The sequence below is a fragment of the Talpa occidentalis genome, unplaced genomic scaffold, assembly GCF_014898055.3.
Source record: "Talpa occidentalis isolate TD23 unplaced genomic scaffold, MPIMG_talOcc4v2.1 talOcc4.14, whole genome shotgun sequence".
Lineage (NCBI taxonomy): Eukaryota > Metazoa > Chordata > Mammalia > Eulipotyphla > Talpidae > Talpa > Talpa occidentalis.
The window spans coordinates 3,306,774-3,329,419 of record NW_023601433.1 but is presented as its reverse complement, the minus strand read 5'-3'; the positions used below and the strand labels follow the sequence as shown (position 1 = coordinate 3,329,419).

Sequence of the window (22,646 nt, the reverse complement as noted above, 5' to 3'; positions counted from 1 at the left end):
GAGGTGGGGGGCCCGGAGGCTAGGGGTCTCCTCACTCTAAGGAGAATGCGCGGTCCCCACCAGTCCTTGCTAAGGATGGCATCTGGCCTGGGCAGTTGGTTCTAAATTGTGTAGCAGTTTCTGTGGCCCAGAGTTTTGTAGAGATAGGAAGGGAAAGTGGGGGTGAGGGAGCTCCCCCTGGCCTACTCCTGGAGGAGTCGCCTCCTGGGGCATCCCAGGCCAGCAGCAACCGCACAGGAGAGGCCCCCAGAGGGGCCTTGAAACCTCCAAGCTCAGTCCTCAGCCCCGGGGCGACACGTGCCCGAGCCAGAAGGGACACCGCCGCCCGGGGCCTCCTTTCACCGTGGAACTTAAAGTCCTCCCTCGCTCCCAGCAGCCCAAGGGCAGAGCAGGGTGGGGCTCAGTGTCCTCTCCCTTGTCCCATTCCCAGAACCCCACCCTGCACTGGCTTTCTGGTGGTCCCAGGGGAGGCTGGGGACAATGTCTCCACCCCAGCACCAGCCGCTCGATGAAGCACTTGTGATGGGGAGCCCAGGAGGCTGCCGGGGTACCCCGGCCCTGGCTCGGGACATCCCCAGGGAGGCCACAGGCTACCCTTTCTCCCACCCACGAGCAGCTGCGCTGCGGCGGGCCCACCTCTCCAGAGACGGCACGGAGAGGTCAGGGGTGGACACACGGGGGGCTCCTGCCCCACCCAGCACACGCCAGGCAGGAGGGTGGTGGCCGGGCCGCCTCTCGGGCTCCAGGCTCGGCCTCCAGGCGCCAGCAGGCAAGCATAATCGAGCTAAGGTCGGACGGCCCCAGGGTCCGTGCTCAGCCCCCGAAGTGCAGAGTTGGGCCCTGGGCTGCTCCTAGGGTGCGGGCTGAGGTCCCCGGCCCAGGAAGGGCCCTCCGGGAAGCCCACCCACCAGCGCCCACCCAGGGCCTCGGTAGCACTCGCCTCCCACCCCGGAAGGACCTCTTCCCCAACAGCTGACCGCCCCCTTCCAAATCTGACTGCAAAGGTCCCGACACTCCTTCCTCCCTCCGCCAGCCTCGGCCCCCCTGCTGGGGCGCCTGGTCAAGCCCCACGAGGCGCTGGGGCCTGGCTGGTGCCCTGGCCTGCATCCCAACTCCCACTGGGAACTGCCAGGGGCAGCTCCTCACCTCTGCATGCTCAGGAAGGAGCAGGAGCAGCAGGCAAAGCCCCAGAGCCCCCCATCCCTGCCAGGGGGCAGCCTGCAGGAAGGGCAGGGGAATCAGGGACCAGAGAGACACACACACTGGGGACCCAGCTGGGGCGTCCCAAGCTCGGGTGGCCAAGCCCGGGAGCACCCGGCCCAGCGAGGCCACCGGCCCCCTTCTGAAGGCCAGGCAGGCCGAGGATGCGCCCTGCCCACCCACCGCCGCCTTTGTGACGTCAGCGGCTGCTGGGCGCGGCCGGGCCCTTCTAGGTAAGGTCACTGCAAGTCGGTGCAAAGGGACTGGCCTCCTGAACAGAAAGAGGCCAGAAGGGGGGGCCCTTTGGAGGCGCTTTGACTCTGGGGGGTGGAGGTGAGACCCACATGTCAGCCCTGATGCCTTGCACCTGATTTCCTCATGACACTGATAGGGAGCCCCCCTCCCCCCCCCCCGGTCAGAGGCGCCTCCTTGAGTCCACGGGAGCCTCTCCACACACCACTCAAAGAACCCCAGGGAACCGCGTGTCCCTCCGAAAACTCAGATAAATTCGTTCAGCACCTGAGGAGAGACCTTGAGACTCCACAGCCCCAAGAACAGGAGTGCAACCCAGAGGGAACCACCCCAGCTTCCCTTAGCTCAGCCGGATGGATCCAGCGTCTGCCGCCCCACTGCCACCTCCCAGAGTCCATCCAAGCTGCCCCCCTCAGCTGACACCAGCACCAAGCGCTTCAGATGCACGGAGGAATGAAGGCCCCCATAACTCTGGTAGCACGAGACGTCAGAAGAACACTCACTGCTCCTGCAAAGCCCAGGCTCTGGCTGAACCCCCTTCCCAGGCCACGCTACTCCCCCAGATGGAGGGCTCCTCTCGGCCCTCAAATTGCTCCCTCCAGCCTGCCCCAGGGGCAGCCCCCAGAGCAAACGGGGAGCCTGCCGTTGGAGAGAAAGGTCTCAGCCTGGCCGACCTGGGCTGTGTGCCCCGGGAAAGTCACTGGGCTACCCTGAGCCTCCATCCCCTAGGAACCCAGGGGTGCTGCCCTCTCCCTCCTGGGGGAACACAATACCCCCCCTCCATGGTCCTCTGCCCCCGGGCTGGAAGGCAGCCCTTCGCTGAGCCAGTCAATACCCGTCTTAGACATAACAGGGCACTAGGGAGAAGATGGGGTGAGGAAGGGTCAGCCAGCCATGACCTCTGACCTCCCCTCCTGCCACCCCGCTCAGGTCCTATAGACATCCAAAGCCCTGGCTCTCAGATGTGGGGGTGCATTTAAGGAAAGGATGGGCATGCACTAAGGGGCTCCGGCCCACGCCCAGCTCCCTGTGCCCCAGGTGCCCTTCTGGGGTCTCCAGTGGCAGGGGCAGAGGCTGCCCCACGCGCCCCCCATCGCTGACTTTTCCAGCAGCCCCATCTTCAACCCTCTGCCTGGGAAGACCCACTCAGCTCTTCCCTATCAAACTGCCGTCCCGAGCAGCCTTTCCAGAGAGCAACACCTCCCTGTGGCTGCTCAGAGCCGGTGTGGCTGTGACCGGCCCTGCCTGCCACCAGCAGCTACGGCCGCACACATCCTCGGAGGGAGTGGAGACAACCCGGACCCGGCTCCGACTGGGCACCTTCCCTGCCCGCCCCACCTCCTGGGAGCCCGGGCCCAGGTGCTGCCCCCCACACCAGCCCGGCAGTGCTCGGCCAGGGCAGAGTTTCCCTGACAACCCCACTTGGGACCTTCCTCCCGGCATCCAAGGGGATGCTGGCAAGCACGGCCTGCAGGGGGGGAGAGGCAGAGTCGGGCCCATCCTGTTCCTGCACCACCGCCAGCCCCCCATTTATCTCGTCATCTCTCCAGTCAGCCCCGTCGGGTTGAAGGTGATAAGGGGGCAAACGTCGGTGCCAATATAAGGGTCAATCTCATGCCCTGGGCCAGGAATCAGGGACATCTCCTGGGCGACACATTCCCCTCCAATTGTTAGCTGCAAGCACCCGGAGCAGAACCTCCATCAGCCAAGAGGGCTGGCGGGCTTTCGAGAAAGCAGGACCGCAATTCCTCCCGGCCGTGCAGCAGCCCCACGGCCCAGAGAGATACACCAATGGCAGCCTCGGCCCCTGCTGAGGACGCCCACCCAAAGGACCAAGAGCCACCCCAAATGCCTTCCTTAGCCCCAGGCAGGATGTCCACACAAGCCCTTCTCGGCGTCCTACACGTTTCAGGGGTCCCCACGGAGAGAGGCAGGGAGAGCGCCCCTGAACAATCCAGTGCCATCCACACCCTTCCCCGGAGGGCAGGACTGGGGAGCGGTGCCCACGGGCCCGGGTCGGTGGAAGAAGAGATGGACAGCGGCCCTGGCCCCGGAGCTCTCCTTTCTCCTCCCGACCCCAAGTCCCTGCCCTCCCCTCCTCCCCACCACAGGGAAATAGGAAGAAAAGCGGAGGCCCTCGTCGGGCTCCGACCGGGCAGAGCCAAGCCAACGCCAGTCACAGAGTTCAATTTTCCAAACAGACGGGTCCGCAGGATCACAGAACAGGTCCCCCAACACTCCAGCCCCCTCGCCTGCTCTCGCCACCCTGGCTGGGAATTGCCCGAGCAGTTCTCAAAGCCCGAAAGGGGAAGGAATCTGTGGGCACCCAGATGCAGATGGGGTGGGAAAAGGGGGTGTCTCAGAAATGCCCAAAATGGGGTTGGAGAGGGTGGGGTGGAGGCAGCCGGGAGAGGCCGGCTTCCATGGCGGCCTGGAGGTGTCCAAAGTCTCCCCGGGAGGCGCCAGCTCCCAACTTGTTTACTTGTCAGCGTGTTTCGCTGTTTCCAAAAGGAAATAGTTAAACATCTCGGCCGGGTGGGAGCCGACCCTGTCACCTTCCCTCCCGGCTCAGCTCGGCCGCGGCCACCCTGGTCACCGTCCGCCGCTGGCCGCGCTGCCAGGGAATCGAAGCTCGTCTACTTTATTCCACTTGAGCGTGGCCAAACTGTTGCTATTTAGCGGGGGGTCAAAGAACCCGATTCACACCCTGGGAACGCGCCCCAGCCGGTGGGGGCGGGGGTGGGCGCAGGGCCCCGCGCGCCCTGGGCCGCCCGGGTCCTCCCGGGGAGCGGCACCCGCGGGCATGCCCGGATCACCCCTCGCCAGGCCGGAGTCACCTGGAAGGTGCAGCCCGCGAGCATCTCCCGAGCCAGAGCGAGCCTGGCGCGCGCGGGCGGCGGGCGGCGGGCGGCGGGCGGCGGGCGGCGGGCGGGCAGCGGGCGGGCAGCGGGCGGGCGGCGGCGAGCCGGGCACCGAGGGCCGGAGGGAGCCGCGGGCGGCGGGAGCGCGGCGCGGGCGCGGCGGGAGGCAGCGGCCGGGGGCGGCCGCCCGACTTACATGGAAGTGATGTTCCTCGAGATGTCCGTGATGTTGACGCTGGCGTTGCCGTTGCTGGTCCCCGAATCCTGCCCCTCCAGGAGCGGGAAGAGGTTCCCATCGTCCGGCCGCCGGCAGCTGATCTCGGTCTTGCTGCAGACGCAGTTGGCGGGGCACGCCAGCGCCGAGCCCGCATAGTCCAGCCAGACGCTGCCCAGCAAGAAAATCCGCCAGAAACTACACTTGGCCGGGCAGAGCGAGACATCCATCTCCGACCGCGGCTCCTACAAGAGAGGAGGAGGAGAGGCGGGTGGGGAGGGGGGAGCGGGGCGAGCGGGGGGGAAGGAGACAAAGACGCCGGGAGGGGGAGGGGGCCTCTGCCTTTGAAGCGCCGGGCGATCAGACGCGAGATCCTTCGGCGTCGGGAACCATCGCGGCCGCCGGTGGGAGCCGCGGGGCGCGCCTAGCGGCGCGGGCGGCCGGGCATGGTGGCGGCTCGGCTCCCGCGGGCCGCGGCGGGCTCGGGAGCGAGCGAGCGGCGCTCCCCGACTCCGAGACTTTGCAGGGCTGCCGCGGGCGCGGGGAGGCAGGAGAAGCAGCAAAAATGGGGGGGGGGGGCGGGGATGGTGCGAAAGTCACCAAGTCCCACCTACTGGGCAGAATTAAAACGGACACACCTGCAAAACACACACACACACACGCGCGCGCGCGCACACGCACACGCGCACTCACACGCGCACACACTCACGCAGACACACACGCCCGGCCGGGGGGAGGAGGAGGAGGAGACGCGGCCGGAGCTGCAGCAGCGGCGCGAACGGCTCGGCTCGCCGCGCGCCCGCGGAAATGCACAGGCGCCCGGCGCGCGGAACGCACGGGGCACCGGAGCGGCTCCCGCTCCCTCCCCCGCGCCCCCGCCCTGCGCCCCCGCCCCCGCGCCCGCCCCCCGCCCCCGCCCGGGCTGGGAGCGGCAGGAGAGCGGAATCTCCCCCGCCCGCCCTCCCCACACCCCTCCCGCCGCCCGCCCCGCTCACCCACCCACTCGCCGCTGCGCTCTCGCCGCCCGCGCCGCCACCCGCAGCCCCGCCGCGCGCTCCCCGCCCCGCGGCCCCGCGCCCGCCGCAGCCCGGGGCGCCGCCGCCGAGGGGAAAAGTTGGGTCGGGATGGCGAGGGTCGGGCTGGGCGGGGGGCGCCGGCCGGCGCGCGCCCCTCCACTTTTTGGCCCTCGCGCTGCCCGGTTCTGCTGCCACCCGGACCGCGGGAGGAGGGAGACCAACGGGCCGAGGTGACCGGGAGCGCTCGGAGCCCGGCGGGGCTCCGGCTCGCGCGGGGCCGGCGCGCGGGAGCGCACGGGAGCACCCCGCGGAGGCGCCCCAGCCGGATCGCGGCCGCGGCCGCGGGCCCCCGGTCGGGAGGGCTCTGCTCGGCGTGCGCGAGAGTCCGCGCGCCGGGCTCGGCCGCGAGGGGCCCGCGGGGCACGGCCGGGATGCGGTCCCCGCGCCCCGCGCCTGGCGGGCCGGGGTCCGAGCGGGGCCGGGGGCCGGCGGGGGAGGAAGGACCCGGCGCCCCGGGCGCGGCGCAGGAGAGCCGGGCGCGCGAGCGGCGCGAGGAAATTGAGATGCAAGGGGCGTCCGGGGTAAGCGCCAGGCCAGCGCCCACAGGGCCGGCTTCCCGGGCTCGGCTCGCGGGTGCGAGGCGCTGGGTGCCGGCGGAGGGGGCGGGCGGGCTGCTCTCTCCCGATCCGGGGGCGCAGCACCTCCCTCCTTCCGTCCCACGCAAGCACCCCTTCCTGGTAGGGGCGCAGAGCAGGTGCAGCCCTCGACGCGAGCTCAGATCCCGTCGGGAGAGGAGGGGGTCCCCGCTTTTTGCCTCAGTATGAATTTTTTTTTTTTTTAATAAAACGTCAAGATGCCAAGTGCGAGCGGTGTGCGGAGAACGCCGCGCGCTCGCGGCCGGGAGGAGAAGAAAGGGTTAGGGCCGGGAGCCGGGACACACTACGGCATTCACACGCAGAAGAAAGCCCGGCTGCCTCCGGGCTTGGCCGAGGGCAGGCGGGGAAGCAGATCCGCGGCTCCAACTGCAGCCAGCAGCTGAATGGAGGCTCCCCGCCCCCTGTGGATTCCGATGCAGGCCGCGCGGCTCGCAGGCGAGATGGGGGCAGGGGCTGCCGTGCCACGGCCGCCCCGGCGCGGCCACAGACAGGCCGGGCGCCTGCGAGTGGCACCGTCTCCCTGAGTAAACTTGGGAGGGAAAAAAAGAAGAAAGGCGCATGTCTGTAAAAGGCCGTCTCCGCTCTCCCGCATATGCCCGCCCCCGCCCGCTGCCCCTGGCCTGGGACACTCGGACCCCCTGTTGCCATCGTGGCCTGTCCCCAGACTGGCATTTTGCCCTCCCACCAACAGGAGGGGACAGAGAGTGGACTGGCCTTAGATTCCCAAACCGGTTTCTGCTGGCCCCAGGCCAGCCCCTGCTGTCGCCGTCCACTGGGAATCTCCCTGCCACTTGGAGCGCGATGCCGGCACTGGCGCTGGAGAAGCCGGGAGCGGGAAGCGGGCACAGGCCAAGCGCCAGCGGGGCCTGTCTGGGGAGGTGGCAGGTGGCGGCAGAGAAACCCGGGGAGCCCTTCTGGTCACTCCCGGGAGAGTCCGACAGGCTGGGCCTAGCGAGAGGACTCAGCCGCCCCTGGGCCTGTGGCTCTGTCTCCAACACACCCCACGCCTTTTTTTTTTATAGAAAGAGAAAGTGTTTTTAGCATTTCCAGCAGAGAAGGGGCAGCATCCTAAGTGAGGACAAATAAAAATACTTTACAAACCCCAAGGGCAGTGGTGAAATGCAGGCCAGGAGGCCAAGGGCCGTGAGGGGACGAGTCTTTCATTCTAACGGGAAAAGGGAAAGAAGTCGGGACTTCCGGCCTACGCTGAGCTTCGCGCGGGGCAGGCCCCGGCAGCCTACAGGAAGGAAGGCCGGTTTTGAGGCCAAGGATGAACAGGAGTGAAGAAAACTGCAGTGCTGCTTCGGACCTGGGGCCAGCCGCCCAGCGCCTCTGGGCCTCAGCCTTCCCGTCTGTAAAACAGCTCAGAAGGACCTCATTGTCCCCTGGCCGGGAGCCTCCACCTCACCTGCTCTTAAAGCCAGCTGCGTACCCCCACCCCAGCCCACGGAGCCAGAAGGTCCATCCTCCCCAGCCCCCAGGGGATTCGAGGCCCATTACTATATGGGGGTACTCAGATGGCCCCGGAGGCCCTGCCAGCTGGAATACCCCCTCCTATGGGGACCTGGAGAGACTGTCGATAGGAGGGATCAGGGCTGTGGACCCTCAGGATTGGGTTAGGGGGACCCTGGGAAACCACTGCAGCGCCCAGCGCTCTCCCTGCAGGGGTGGGCTCAGTGTAGACCCTGCCTTTCGGCCAGCAGGGTCCGGCATGGCGGCTTGTGTTCATGGTAAGAATGTTCTGGGAGACACGCTCGTCCCCGCATCACTGTCCCCCTCTGGCACCACCACCAGAACCCGGAGGGACCTTGACCCAGCCCAGCAGCCAGTGGGGATCACCCTCCACCCCATCTCCTCTGCTCCCAGAAAGGAGGAAACACCAGTGCCTCCTCGCTGATCTGGGAGAGGCGGGAGTGATGGTTGTGAACAGAAGCTGAAGCTCTAGAAACCCTTACAGCTGAGCAAATGCCTCTCGCACCAGGGCTCTGGAGAAAACAGGGATGTTCCCAAGGTTTGGGTGAGTTCTCCCACTGGACAGGCACGAGCGGGGGTGCCTGTGGGCCCAGTGGGCCACCCCGACACCAAGGGTGCCAGTTCCACCGTGTGGGCGCCTGAGATCCCCCCTTCACTGTGGTCCATGAGGACTCCCCAAAACCCGAACTCCATGACACCAGGGCAGGAGCAAGGGGGCGGAGGCTCCAGGGAGCCTGGGCATCATGGCCTCCCAGCCCCCAACCCCACTGCAGGGCCCGGCTGACTGCCGCTCACATGGCCGCCTCCCAAACCCTTTTCCAGGGAAGCCACAGCAGAGCCAGGTACAACATCACTGGGGTGCAGGCCAGACCCCAGACACTTTGGGTTCACCCACCACACCCTGCTCTGACATTGTGGGCCCAAATCCAGGAGCAGTGAAGTGGGGCTTTCTAGTTTGAGCCAAAATGGAACCCCGCAGCCATGCTCTGAGCCAGGAAACCGGCTGGGCACTGGGGGACCGCAGGAGGGGATGGAGGGAAATTGGGCCCTGAAAAGCTTGCCATTTGGAAGAGCTCCCCAGAGCTGCCGAGCTGGGCTTGAGTCAGACAGAGAGGTTTGTTTCCTGGGGCGCGCGCTCAAGATGCCAGGAGGAGCTGTGATGGCCTCAGAAGGCACCAAGGAGGGAATGTGGCCACACATGGAGGATGCGAGAGGGACTGCAGGCACCAAGCTCTCTACCAAGTGGGCAGATCCACCCCAGGACCCTGACTCAAGTCCCCAGAAGGTGGGAGCTGCCTGCCCTGGGAACAGTGCCTGGCCCCTCACTTCCGTCTGTCTGCTAAAGAAGATTCCCGGCTTCCGCGTCCTGCCCTGGGGGCATACGGCAGGGCTGCAGGGTCCTCACGCATGGTACTGATCACGTGATGCTGCCTCCACTTTCTTCTATTAACCCACTTTTTCTACAGACTCATAGACTGAGCTGGAAAGGACTCCCAAGGTCAAAGACCCACAACCACCCCTGTTTGAGGCTGAAGTCCCCTCAGCAGCATCCCTGGATGTCCAGTCTGGCCCTGCTTGAATACCCTCAGGGATGGGAAGCTCAACCCACCAGGGGCGCCCCACTCTGTCATCAGACGGCTTCATTTCTTGAATGGCCTTCAGCCTGAAATGATGAAGCCCCACCCTTGGCACCCGTGCTGCCACCCAGTGCCCAGGGAAAGTCTAGGCCCCTCCCCACAGCCAGTCCAGAGGCTGCCTGCTCCCACCCCCTCTCCGAGGGGCACAGCCTCCGTTTCCTCCCCGCACCTCCCAAGCACAGCTTCCTCATCTCTCCCCACTCAGGGCAGCTGCCAGGCATCCGGGTTTGCCAAAGCCCCTTCAAAATTCACCTCCAAACTTGCAGGAGTGCTGACCTTGGAGGGCGTGGTGTAACAGGCCCATGGAGCTGAATTCATGACCTAAGAGTCCGAGTCTGTGCAGGCACTTGTCACCCTGTGCCTCGGTTTCCCCATCTCTCTCACCAGGTGGCTCTGAGACGATGCTGTGGGCACTCTGAACAGTGCCGACACCAGGAAGCCACCATGTCAACGTCACTGTGCTGCTTTGAGACTGCCAGAGACAACTCTCCGTCCACCTTGGAGAGCCCCACAGTGCCCGCCAGCAGCCAGAGGGGCTGTCCCCATGAAGCTCACAGTACTCAGACAAGGCAGGGCCCCTGGCAAGCTCAAGCACCCAGCCAGACCTCGGGGCTGTGGGACACAGCTTCCTCCATCCCAGGATACTCTGCTCCTCTTAGACCTGAAGATTCCAGCAGCCAAGGAGGATAGGTGAGTCTGGGGTACCAGGGGAAGCAGGTACAGGGGCAGGCAGGGCCTGTGTCTCAGCTTAGAAGCTACCCCGAGGCCCTCCCCGGTTCCCTTGCCAGCTTCTCCCTCCTTGCTGGGGCTGGCTGGGCCGCCTGCAAGGGGGAACATGGGGGGCAGCCCCAGCTGAGTCAGCACTGGCTGGAGCAGCTGGGCTGGGCCAGGAAGCCAAGGCTGTGACACATGGGGGCTCTGGGGCATGGGGCGGCAGCAGAGCAGGGTCCAAGGCAGACAGGCGGGGCCAGGGAATAAAATCAGAGTGTGAAATCAGCAGGTTTCTGGGAGGCAGAGTGGTGAAAACCCAAACGCTTCACGCATCAGCACCAATAGGGGCTGGGGGTGCAGGGAGGACGAGCCATCACCGCAGACCTAGGACACCTGCTGGTCACTAGGATTTCCCAAGAGCCACCTCAGTCCAGCCCCAGAGGGGACATCACACATTGGGCAGGTGATTTAGAGACTCATTTTTTTTTTTAAAGATTTATCTATTTATGCATACAAGAGCTGGGGTACAGGCCAGAGATGTGGGGGGTGAGAGGATCCACCAGAGACAGAGTGGGGAGCAGAACAGGCAGACTGACTGAAATACACTGCTGAGGGGAGCAGCGGGTGAGAAAGGAGAGGTCTGCCTCACCATGTGGGTTGCTCCCTGGCCAGTCAGGGATCCAACTCGTGCTGCAGAGGCTGTGGATTGCTTCATACTGTGGTGCTTAACCCCCTTGTGCCACCAGGGAGGCCCTAGAGACTCATTTTAATGCCTAAAACCCCGTGGGTGTCCTCCAGAGACTTTGGGACAGAAGCAGGGTGCTTTGAGCTGACTGCCTCTTCACACCCTGGACTAACATTTGTTGCTACAAACTTGTCCCCAGCAGGGCAGATATCAAGGGACTTCCAGAAACAGGGAGATCAGTAACTCCTGGTCTTAGCCCCCAGGGCAATGCCAGACCACCTGGGCCCAAGGTGCCAGGGGCTGAACCCAGGCCCAGTTTATATTTTACTGCAGCTTCCATCCTGCAGAAAGCCACACCCTCTCTGGGTCAGGTGCCCCTTGACCCTGTGGCTCCACCAAACCTGCTGTCCTTGCCCCCTCCAGCTCTCTCCTGCACAGCTCCCAGCCTCCTGTTCTGCCTTCCACACCTAGCCCGACCTCTCTCTCTTCTGCTTCCACCAAGGCACCCCATATCACACTGTCCCCTGCCCTTGCCCATACAACCTTGGCTTTCAGACCCAGCTTCCCACCCATTTGCTAAATGGCACATCAAAGAGACCAGACACAGGCGTTGGCAAGGATGTGGAGCAAAAGGAACCCTGTACACTGCTGGTGGGGATGTAGACTGAGCCAACCCTATGAAAAACAGAATAGAGGGTCCTCAAAATATTGAAAATAGATCTACCATATGACCTAGCAATTCCACTCCTATCTACCCGGAGAATGCAAAGACACTAATTCAAAGGAATTTATGCACTCCCGTGCTCTTTACAGCACTATTTACAATAGGCAAGTTATGAAAACAACCTAAGTGTCCAACAACAGATGAGTGGAATAAGAAGATGCAGTGTGTGTACACAACGGAATACTACTTAGCTATGAAAAAGATGACATCGCTATTTGCGACAACATATATGGAACTCGAGGAGATGGTATGAAGAGTAAGTCAGAAAGGGAAAGCTACCACGTGATTTCACTCAAGGGGGAATACAGAGAAACAAGGACAAAAGCAAACCCAAGATAGACAAAACTAAACAAAAAAAACACTTAGAAATCTGACTGCAGAATTGAGGCTATGAAGGGGGATGTGGGGAGTTGAACAAAGAGGGGGGCCCAATGGACTGTGGCAAAGGAATGTGGGTGCTTAGATAGTGGGTGTGATGTGGTGCATATACCTACAGAGGGGATGAACCTATATACCCCAAATTATATAGTGTTGCAAATCATCATTACCTTAATTTTTTTAAGATTTATTTATTTATACAAGAACTGGGATACTGGCCGGAGGCGCGGGAGGGAGAGAGGATTCACCAGAGACAGAGCGGGGAGCAGAACAGGCAGACTGACTGAAATCCACTGCTGAAGGGAGCAGCGGGCAAGGCAGGAGAGGTCTGCTGCGCCATGTAGGTATCTCCCTGGCCGGCTGGGGATCAAACCTGTGCTGCAGAGGCTGCGGACAGCTTCCTAGCACTGCGCTCAACCCACTGCTCTACCAGGAAGGCCACATTACCTTAATTTTTAACAGAAACAAAATGCCCCAAGCAGTGTATCCCTGGACAAGCTTCCTGCATCCCCGCTCGCTCCTCTACAGGGGACCAAGGATCACAGATGAAGGCACCACTGTGCCAACCAGTCTCTGCACTTGACACACACCCGATGGCCGGGCGACCTGAGAGTGGGGGGACTGGGCCGAGGCATCTCCCCCACAGCACGCAGGCCTTTCTGGCTTCAGAGGTGCAGCCCCAGGTAAGCCAGGCTGGGGTCCCAGCCTCTGCATGTCACATCACCTGGCTGAGCCTCCCCCACTATACCCCGCCACCCAGAAACTGCTCTTGGATGTTACCCCAGCAAGGTGGTTTGGGGAGTGCAGTCACAAATGTGCCCAGTGTGCCTACCCAGCGCTGGGCCAAGCGGCGCCATCCCTTGTCTTCTTTGTCATGCTTTCTACTCGTCCCCAGGGGCTCACCCTTACTTGATGGGTCAGCCCCCCCTATTCGGGAACTCGCCAGCTCTGCCTGCCACCTTGCGGGGCTTCTATTTCCTTGGACAGGACAGACCTCCAGCAACGCAGAGGGTTGGGGAGTGGATACCCTAAGGTCCTCAGGCTGAGAGGGGAAGAGGTGGCCCCACACCTGGAACCCCAGCAAGCAACAGCCAAGTCGAGTGCACTTCGCTGTGACCCTGGCGATGCCAGAGCCGCACACGGGCACACAAGTATCTAAGGAGGCATCAGGAGCGAGTAGAAAATTTTATAAAAAAAGGTCTTCTTTGCTGAGACACCAGTGTGGGAATTTGGGGGACGTGCTCTGCTGGGGGGAGGGGGCACCAGGAGCCTTGCTCGCCTTTGGAACTAAGAGACAGCTCCCTCCCACGGGCTTTCTGCCACGTCCTCCGCCCCCTCCCCAGCCCACGGCACCAGCTGCACTGCCTGGGAAGCGAGGGAACAAAAGCCCAGCCCAGGGAGTTCCGGGATGCGGGGGGACAGGAGGAAGGTGGCCGCGGGGGAGGCTGCAACCAGCTCTGGTGGCCCCCGGCTGGACTCCAGGCAGACCCCCAGAGCTATGGGGTGAGGGTGTGGAGCAGGGAGACCTGGCCCGGAGGCTCCCTAGAACACACGCGGTTCAGCTGCCGCCGGGAGCCAGACAACCTCCAAAGAGAGAGATGCCTGTTCTTCCCCGTGGGCGCCCCTTCACGGTATCCAGTTCCAGAAGCATCCTCAGGACAACAAGAAGAGCTTCGGCTGGCCGACACTCTCCCAGCGGCCCCCCGCACAGGGCTCAGGGGGCCAGAGCAGCCCTTTCTACCATGCAGGGACGAGCCCGTGCCCCCGCCCCCCCAGGTGTGCTGGCTGAGCCTCTCCAGGGCTGAGCGTCCTCCTGCAGGGAGCTGGCGGGCCCCAGGCTCAGCACCCAGGGGTAGCAGGTGGAGCAGGGGCCAACCTGAGGCCACAGCCCCAGTTAAGGAGCAGCTTCAGCCTGGGCCGCAGCACGGGCCAGCACCCTGGGGTGACGGGATGAAGAGTCGCGTGGCCGCAGCGCTGGCCCTTGACAGACAGGCCCAGGCGCCGGCTTCGGCCACTCCCTACATGCTGCACCGGCCCCACCAACACCGCCTCCCAGGTGAGGAGACAAATCAGAGAGGTCCGGTCTCTCGCCCAAGGTCCCCCAGCCGGCCTGGCAGGAGCCGGGTCTTCAGCCCAAGCCCACCGGCCGCACAGAGCCACCTGTCACACCAAAGTGGCCTCGCGAGGCGGGAGGCAGGGAGGGGGCCGGCCTCCCCTCGGCAGCCCAGGGGCCCTTTTCCAGGGTCCTCTCCTCAGGCCTGGCCAGAGAAGTCAGGAGGGAAGCCTGGGTGGCGGTTGGTGGATGGGGCTAGTGCTGGGGTCTCTGGGGGGTCTGGTGGGGGGGTTGGTTAACCTGCAACCTGCCCTGAGGGCGGGCCCCACCTAACCCCTGCAGGGAGATCACCCATTGCTTTCTCCTGCCTGGGGCGGGATTCGACAGGCCCCGCCCCACAGCCCCGGGGAGAGGGCTAGGAGTCTGTAACACCCAGATCGATAATTAAGAGAGGATGCACATTAGCCTTTGAGCAGCTTCCAGGGAGGGTTTATTTTTGATCCTACACCACGAGGTGAACAATGCGATGGGGGACTGGGGGCTGTGGGCAGGGGAGAGGGGAGCCCGGGGGTGGGTGAGGCGGACGTGCTACCTGTGGCAGGAGCCTGCAGCCCCTAGGGGGGCCGGGTGTGCAGCTGAGCATGGGGGGGCGGGTGGGGGAGGAGCTTCCTGGGGGGCCGGGGAGGAAGGGGGTCTTTGTGTGCAGCGAAGGCCACTGCTGGGGGCCAGGGGCAAATGAGGCTGCTGATTCAGGGGTGTTGGGAGGATCTTCCCCCACCCCAGTGCCAGATTGAGTGAGAAGCCCGTGCTTTAACTGTGAGCACTCTGATAGCAAGATTACCAGAGAGAACATTTTAAATATCACCCCCACTTCCTGCCTCCCACTTTTTTTCCCCTCCACTTCCTGCTGGCCATTTTCTCTTTAACCTCCCAGTCCACTGGAAGTTTACAGTCCTGGGGCTCTTGGAGAAGAAAGACCTTGGTCAGTCGCCTTGCCCAAGGCCAGTCTACGTGACCCTGACCTCCCGCCCCCACTCGCCCGAGGTCATGCCGGCACCAGCTCGGCAGGTGCGATCCTGTAGAGCCCTGCACAGCAATGGGCCAGCGGTTCTCACACTGGCCCAACTGGAGCCCCCAAGCACAGAGAATGAACCCCCCAAGTGGGAGCAGGGTTGGGAGGGAGGGAAGGGGAAAGGACAGGGGCAGGTAAGAAACTTCAAAGTCTCCCCTTTTATTTTATTTATTTTTTTTAAAGATTTATTTACTTATACAAGCACTGGGTACAGTCAGAAGCGCGGGAGGGTGAGAGAATTCACCAGAGCCAGAGCGGGGAGCAGAGCAGGCAGCAGGACCGAAGGACACTGCTGAGGGGAGCAGCGGGCGGCAGGAGAGGTCTGCGCGCCGTGCGGGACCCTCCTCCGGTTCCCCTTTTATTTTAAAATTCACACGTGTCTCATCTACTGCACAATATGGCCGGTGTGTTGCTATAAACTGAGGCTTTAAAATCTCTCCACGAGGCCAGGGGAAGCTGCCTGCAGGTCCATGGCCCCAAACCCCCCAGCCCCAGCCACCTTGGTGCAGGGGGTACCCACACTGGGACACACACTCCCGACAGCCCTCTTCTCTCCCTGCCGTGTCGTCGGTGCAAAACTTAGGCCCAGATGACTGATGTCCCCACAGCCACGCGGCCAGCTAGGGCCACAGTCGGTGCCTCAGTCCTGGCATCTGTCCTGCCGACCAAAGAGCAAGACAGTCCCCCCAGGCCTGGTGGTGGCTCTCAGAGCCCCTGGGCACCCTTGGACGGCGTCCTCCAGGCCCCACGCGGGGAGCCACCTTCTCAGCATTTTATGACAGATCTTTATGGCCTCGTCTGTCTCCCTGAGCAGCTTCCTCCAAGGAACACAAAATTCCCCAACACTGCCTCACTCAGGGCTCCCGGCCGGCTCCCAGAACTCTGCACAGCACAGCAGTTTGGGGTGATTTTTGGATCCCTATTTCTCCTGCCTCTCTTCCAAATGGATCTGGAGGTAAAAGTGATGACCTCGCCATTGTGCAGACGGGACTGACGTGGGGCACCACGTCCTCAAGGTCACATGACGGATGGGGGCGGTGAAGCGGCAGGTCCCCGGCTCCACCATCCAGGCCCCAGAGGGCAGACGGCCCCACCAGGCCCTGCGCATCACATCAGGCTCTGCTCAGAGTGCGCCAGTGCCAGCCCCAGTTGAGAACCTGGGGCTGCAGTAACTGGAAGGGCTGGGCCAGGTGGGACTGGGCAGCGTTGGGCAGAGCTGGGCTGAGAGGGTCTGGGCTGGACAGGGCTGGGCCAAGCTGGGCCGAGCCGGGCTGAGCTGGCTTGGATGGGCAAAGGCTCTCATGTCTCCCACTGAGCTCAGGAGCACAGGCTTGAAAAGCTTCTAAAAATACAAGCATGTTTCTTGCAGGGGGGCTGATTCAGCTGACCTTTCCTAAGGATGGCCAGTCTGCTGACTCGGTGCAGGGGTCCAGTGGGCAGACAGGCCTCTTGCTTCTCTGCAGCTGATGCCTGGGCTGCTGTGGAGCAGGATGGGAATAGCCCTCGCTCCCAGCCCTCCTCACCTCAGATGGACCCAGTGACAATACAAAAGGAGCAGCAGGACCATCCGGGGGTCTCTCCCCAATGGGAGGCTAAAATTGGGAGATTTTACAAACTCATCCCACAGAACACCCACACTGGCTGGGTCCTGGCCTAAGTCAAGGGCTCTCTTGCCCAGGTTTTGGGGTGCTGAGGTGCCACTGTTAAGGAGCCGACCCTCAGGACTGGCCTGCTACTGCCCCTCTCGGCCCCTGGAAGGTGGGGACTGGCAGCTGCCCTAGCGGGGGTCTCTGCCTCTAGCAGAGATTCCCCACACTGAGACCCCCCCCTCCCACTGCTCTTCAGTTTCCTGCCCCTCTGAGCCTAGGTCTCACCCTCACAGCCTGGCATTCTGGGGAGAAGGCTCAAGTCTCCACCTGTCTGACAGCTCCTGGTCTGACCCAGAGCTGATGTGGGCCTTGGGACCAACGTGTGGGAGCCCAGTCCAGACCGGCTCTTTCTCCCTGCCCCGTGGCCCCTGGGCCTGACTCTGAGCTGGTGGGACCCCTCAGCCCCCTGCCCATGGCCCCCCAGCTTTGAGGAGTCAGCCCTCCTCAGACAGGCCTGGAGCCTCACCAACAACGCAATGTCCACCGAAAGACAGGAGCAGGCGCAGACAGCCCCTGACGTACGCCCTTGTTAGCCGTGGGGGAGACAGGGCGGCAACTTGGAGGGCCAGAGCTGCCCCGGATGCCCAGTGTGGAGCCCCACACCACCTGGAGCTGCGGCTGGTTCCCCGCCAAAGCGACTTGCCTCCCAAAGGGCCCAGCTCAGCCTGAAGGGGGCAGGAAGGAGAGGGGGCACTCCTGACTGCCGGGGCATGGGGGTCTCTCATTCACTATCCAACCCTCGCAGAAGACCAGCACAGAGAGGGTGGCGCAGAGAGGAGACTGAGGGCAAACTGGGGTCCCTCTGACCTCAAAGGCCCTGGGCAGCTGGGGAGCCGTGGGGCCCCAGGGAGGAGGGGTGCGAGAGGGAGGAGGACTGTGCTCTCAGGATCTGGGGACGTAGAAAGGGGTGAGGAGGGAGAGGGGAGGAAGAAAGGCACAGCAAGGTGACCAGGAGGAGAGACCTGCCTGCTCCAGGTGGCAGGCACCGGCCCCCCTCCCCCGTCCTTTCTCAGAGTGAGTGGAGCCCATGGCCAGAGTCCCCCAGGGGTGGCCCAGCCCTCCCTCCCCAGGCACGGGGAGAAAGGTCAAGGCACATGGCCAGAGTCCCCCAGGGGTGGCCCAGGCCTCCCTGCCCAGGCACAGGGAGAAAGGTCAAGGCACATGGCCAGAGTCCCCCAGGGGTGGCCCAGGCCTCCCTGCCCAGGCACAGGGAGAAAGGTCAAGGGCGCTCCACTGCAGGGGGAGGGGAGGCCCAGGCCTCCGCAAAGAATTACAAGGGCAAGACAGCAAGGCGTGCAGGTCACAGCAGCGGCTGACATTTCGGGCCAAGAGGGCTGGGTTCTGACTCTCTTCTGCTTTGAAACCTCCCGTGGATCCCCACTGCCCGCAGGACACATGCCAGGCCCCACCGCCCAGCTTCCAGCACTCTCAGGGCCTGGCCTCATTGCCCCTCAGTCCCAGAGCCAGCAGGCTGCCCTGACCCCCAGCCGCCCAGGCTCTAGCTGCTTCCAGTCTCGTTTCCCTGCTCCTCACAGGCCCTCCCCCTGTCGAAGCCCACCGAGTCTCAAAGCCCTGGACAGCCTGCCTCCGGCCGGCCTCCAGCTCCCCCGCCAGCCTCGGTGTCCCCATCTGACGAGAGGGGCCAGCTCCGCATCCATGCTCGCATGGACAGGACCCGGCTCCGTGCCTGCAGGTTCTGCTCCTGCTGCTGTATTTACAGAGCTCGGGGCCTGCGTCCATCCAGCAGACACTGAACTATGCCAGGACACGGCGTTCCCTGACCTCCCCTTCCCGCACCCGCCATCCAGCAGGATCTCTCTGGGCCCCAGGGACAAACCCTGCAGGCCGAGCGGGGCGCCCTTTTGGACAGTGTTCCCTGGAGGCGGGTAGGGCTGGCTCCACTGTCCATCTCCATGGACTAGAGGCTCTGCGTCCAGAAAAGGGGGCTGCACGCAATGCAAGGACCTCACATTCCCACAGGCCACTGGACAGCTTGAAAGGAGGACGTAATCACACGGTCACTGAGAACTAAACCTCGAATCGTTTCAAGGAAAGTCACGAGCTGAGCTCAATGCCAACGTTGCCCCTCTGGGAAGAACAGGGTGTTGGCAAGGGACCTCCCTGGAGGCGCAAGGGGTTAAGTCTCAGCACTGTGAAGCTGTCCGCAGCCTCTGCAGCACGAGTTCCATCCCCGGCCAGGGAGTTACCACGTGGCACAGCAGACCTCTACTGCCTCCCCGCTGCTCCCCTCAGCTGTATGTTTCAGTGGATCCGCCTGTTCTGCTCCCCACTCTGTCTCTGGGGAGTCCTCTCACAGCCCCTCACCTCTGGCCCACACACCAGATCTTGTACGTTAAATAAATAAAATAAATCTTTTTAAAAAAGAAGAGGGTGTTGGCAAGAACAGGAAGGACCCAGTACCCAGAGGCCATGGCCACCAGTATCTACAGTGGTGACAAGAGGCAAACATGGTGTCTCCTGCAAGCCCGCCTGGTATGGGGCACCCGTGGTCAGCAGTGGATACTCGCAGGCATTGCCCATTCCCAGGGTGGGCTGTGGGGGCGAGGGTGAATGGCTACCCGTGAGATGCTGCCCTTGACTCCTGAGCATCAGTTCACAACACCCCCCCCCCAACTGCTGTCCCCCTGTTGTAGGGACAGCAGGACTGGCCAGGTGCCGGGGAAGAGGGAGGTGGATGGATGCCCGCTAAGGCCACGGCTTGTCTTGCCTTGCCCAGGACCATCCGGGTTTAGCACTCAAAGTCCTGCCTCCCAGGACCCCCATCCAAACCAGCGGCAGGTCAGCCTAATTCCAGCCCAGCAGATGCCCCTACAGTTGGAGGGGCGAGGGGCTCCTCAGGGTGGCCAGCACACAGGGTGCCTGCCATCCCCCAGCAAGTGCCCGCCCGAGGCTCAGGAGGCCCTGCCTCCCTGGCCCGAGCCCACAGAGCTAGCATTTAAGCCTCGGCTCCGGCTGGGGAAGGGCAGGCAAGGGCAGCAGCCGCCTCGCTTTCCGAGTCGTCGTCCTGCCTCAGTCCCGAGAGCACGGGGGCTCTGCGCCTGCCCTTGTCCTCACCCAGAGACCCCGGGGAATTCCTTGCAATTAGCGTTCCCGACTCAGCAAATACCAGGCCCAGCCTTGGGCCAGCGGGAGAGGCGGGATGTGAGGCCACTGACCCTGCAGCTGCTCCAGCTGTGACTAAGTGACCCAGAGGACGCCCCCGGGCACAGAGGGAGGGAGAGGGCCAGAATGAAAGGCAGGGCCCTCACCCTCAACCCGGGAACTCACCCCTGCTCAGGCCCGATGCAAGCAGGCCGCTCATTGAACCCCTGCCCCAACTGGCCATCTCCGCGGCGGAGGGCTGGGTGCCTCCAGGGAGACCCACGTGGTGCTGTGAGCCCCTGGTTCCGCGCCCCTCGTCTCTGAGTCAGCACATCTTGTCTTCTCAGCGACAGCCTGGCTCTGCTCGTTGAGCGATAGCAGCAAAGATTTAAGAAGTCACAAAGGGAGAAGGAACAGGTTGAGGGCTTCCCCAGGAGCCGGCACTCGTGAGTCACATCCCAAGTTCTTAGCACTCGCTGGAACATTCCAAGAGAGGTCAGCAGAGCACGCAGAGCCTGGGGCCACCCCAAACCTTCCCCAACACAAATTCACCTCGGCTCTCCCGTCCCTGGTCCCTGCCAACTCCATCCGTGAGAAGCCCAGAGGTCCTCGCGCTTCATGCACTGGCTCCTGAGGCAGATGCTGCTTCAATCCCTGTCCCGCCTACCTGGCCCTCCACCCCTCCAGCTGGTCTGTCCAGATCTTTGGGATCCAGATTACCCACCTGCCCACCGCATGGCAGCTGCAAGTCTGGCTTGCTTCATCCAGGCCCTCAAGAAATGCGCCTATTCTGGGGAGTCTGAGGTACTCCCAGCCTCCCACCAGCGCCGCTGGCAACGCAAGGAGGGTCCACCGCCCAGGCGCGGGCAGAGAGCCGGGCCGCCCTAACCAGATGCTGACTGGCCGCCCAGGAATGCGGCACCCCCCAAGCGCCGGCACCTGGGAGCTGAAACCAGACTAAGGCCCCAGAGCCTGTGTCTGGGAGTGGGAGGTGATCTCGGAGGCTTGAGGAGGATCCTTTGCTGACAGAGATGTGCCTGGCGCACGGCAGGCTTAAGTGTTCCTCAGATGAAGAGAAGAGGCGCACAGGGGTGGGGGGGCATCTGCGGGGGGGGCATCTGGGGTGCAGGGGGCCGCCCCTGACTGCCAGGCCCTCAGAGGTCTCCTTCCCCGCTTAGGGGGCCGCTCCCGGCCCCTTGCCAGCGTGCGCCGGTGTCCGACTCCCCAGGACTCTCCTTCCCACGTGCGCCGGGGCTGGAGGGGAGGCCCCTGGGGCTGGAGGGGAGGCCCCTGGGCTGGAGGGGAGGCCCCTGGGGCTGGAGGGGAGGCCCCTGAGGCTGGAGGGGAGGCCCTGGGGCTGGAGGGGAGGCCCCTGGGGCTGGAGGGGAGGCCCCTGAGGCTGGAGGGGAGGCCCCTGGGGCTGGAGGGGAGGCTCCTGGGGCTGGAGGGGAGGCCCCTGAGGCTGGAGGGCAGGCCCCTGGGGCTGGAGGGGAGGCCCCTGGGGCTGGAGGGGAGGCTCCTGGGGCTGGAGGGGAGGCCCCTGGGCTGGAGGGGAGGCCCCTGGGGCTGGAGGGGAGGCCCCTGAGGCTGGAGGGGAGGCCCTGGGGCTGGAGGGGAGGCCCCTGGGGCTGGAGGGGAGGCCCCTGAGGCTGGAGGGGAGGCCCCTGGGGCTGGAGGGGAGGCTCCTGGGGCTGGAGGGGAGGCCCCTGAGGCTGGAGGGCAGGCCCCTGGGGCTGGAGGGGAGGCTCCTGGGGCTGGAGGGGAGGCCCCTGAGCCCGGGAGGGGGAGACCTGGGGACCGGCCGTCGCCACGTGGCAGCGCCCCGCAGGGTGAAGGAAAGCCCGAGGCCCCCGAGGAGGGAGGTGCTTTGCCTGAGGTGGAGGCCAATTCCCAGCCCGGGTTTCGGAGGCAGCGTCTCTTTCAAGTCGCCCCGCTCCTCGAGGGAGACCCCGGGCTCCGGGCGTCCAGAACTGGCGCCCACAGCTGCTTCCCGGCGCGCTGCGGAGGCCGCCGCCCCGGCTGGCATCGGGCGCCACCTACCGGCCACAGGAGGAAGCGCGGGGCCGAGCTGCCACCTCTCCCCGGGGTTCTGGCAGGCCCCGCTGGCCCGGCTGGCACGGCTGGCCACCCCATCACCCATTGACCCCAGACCTCCACCCCAGGCTGAAAGGCAGCGCTCAGAAGTGACAGGGACACCCTGAAGGAGGCAGGAGGCCATGTCCGAGCAGTCAGACCTAGGGGCAGTCTGTGCCCAGAGCATGGGGGTGACAGCAATGGCAGAGCAGGCAAAGGGGACGCAGAGGGGCAGCAGGCCGGCAAGAGAGAGGGTCAGAGCCAAGCACTGGAGGCCTGGAGCATGCAAGAGGATTATTTAGACTCTTTCTGGAGAACCAAGGACTAAGCTGCCTGGGGATTCGGAGGTCCCAGGAGGGGGTCACATTCCAGCCACAGCAGGCCAGGGACCAAGAGGAGCCCTCATTTACACAAGCCACTGCTCTGGAAACCACACCTCCCCATCATTTCCTTCCAGCCTCTCATCTCAGGGGGTCTGTGCTTCGCCAATCTGCCCCACAGGCCCCAGCCGAAGTCGGGGAGCCCCCCTCTGGATGTTCTGCCATCCTGACTCCTTCGAGTTGGGAGAGAATAAGGGAGCTTGGAAAGAAACCAGGGGAGAAGGAGCGGGGTGGGGTTCACCAGGATCTGATATTAAGGGAATCACATAGAAAGTTCCCTGAGTATGCTTAAATTGCAATTGAACCTCTTTGGGTTTAAAATCTCGTGTTCAGGAATCTCTGCTTAAAGAGAGCATCCGGGTGAGAGCCGCTGACACCCCTGCTGGTCCACCCCCACCACCGGCCACTCCAAAAGGGTCACCCTGACCTGCCGGCCCTGGAGGAGCCAACGGGCCTCAGGTGAGACCCTAGACCTTGGCCCTGGGCGAGTCCTCACTTACCTGCTCTGGG

The 22,646-nt window shown here is 63.8% G+C and overlaps 1 protein-coding gene across 3 annotated transcripts in view; it reads right to left on the bottom strand.

Annotated features, from left to right (window-relative positions):
* The window catches only part of NTRK3 (neurotrophic receptor tyrosine kinase 3), a 249,703-nt gene extending 244,896 nt beyond the window's left edge, over positions 1–4,807 (bottom strand). For all 3 annotated transcript variants that reach the window (XM_054694738.1, XM_037510027.2, XM_037510028.2), the window contains exon 1: positions 4,510–4,807. In XM_054694738.1, the coding sequence (XP_054550713.1) occupies positions 4,510–4,757 (248 nt within the window). In that variant the 5' untranslated portion in view covers positions 4,758–4,807. The remainder of the gene's footprint in view (positions 1–4,509) is intronic.
* Positions 4,808–22,646: the final 17,839 nt, after the last annotated feature.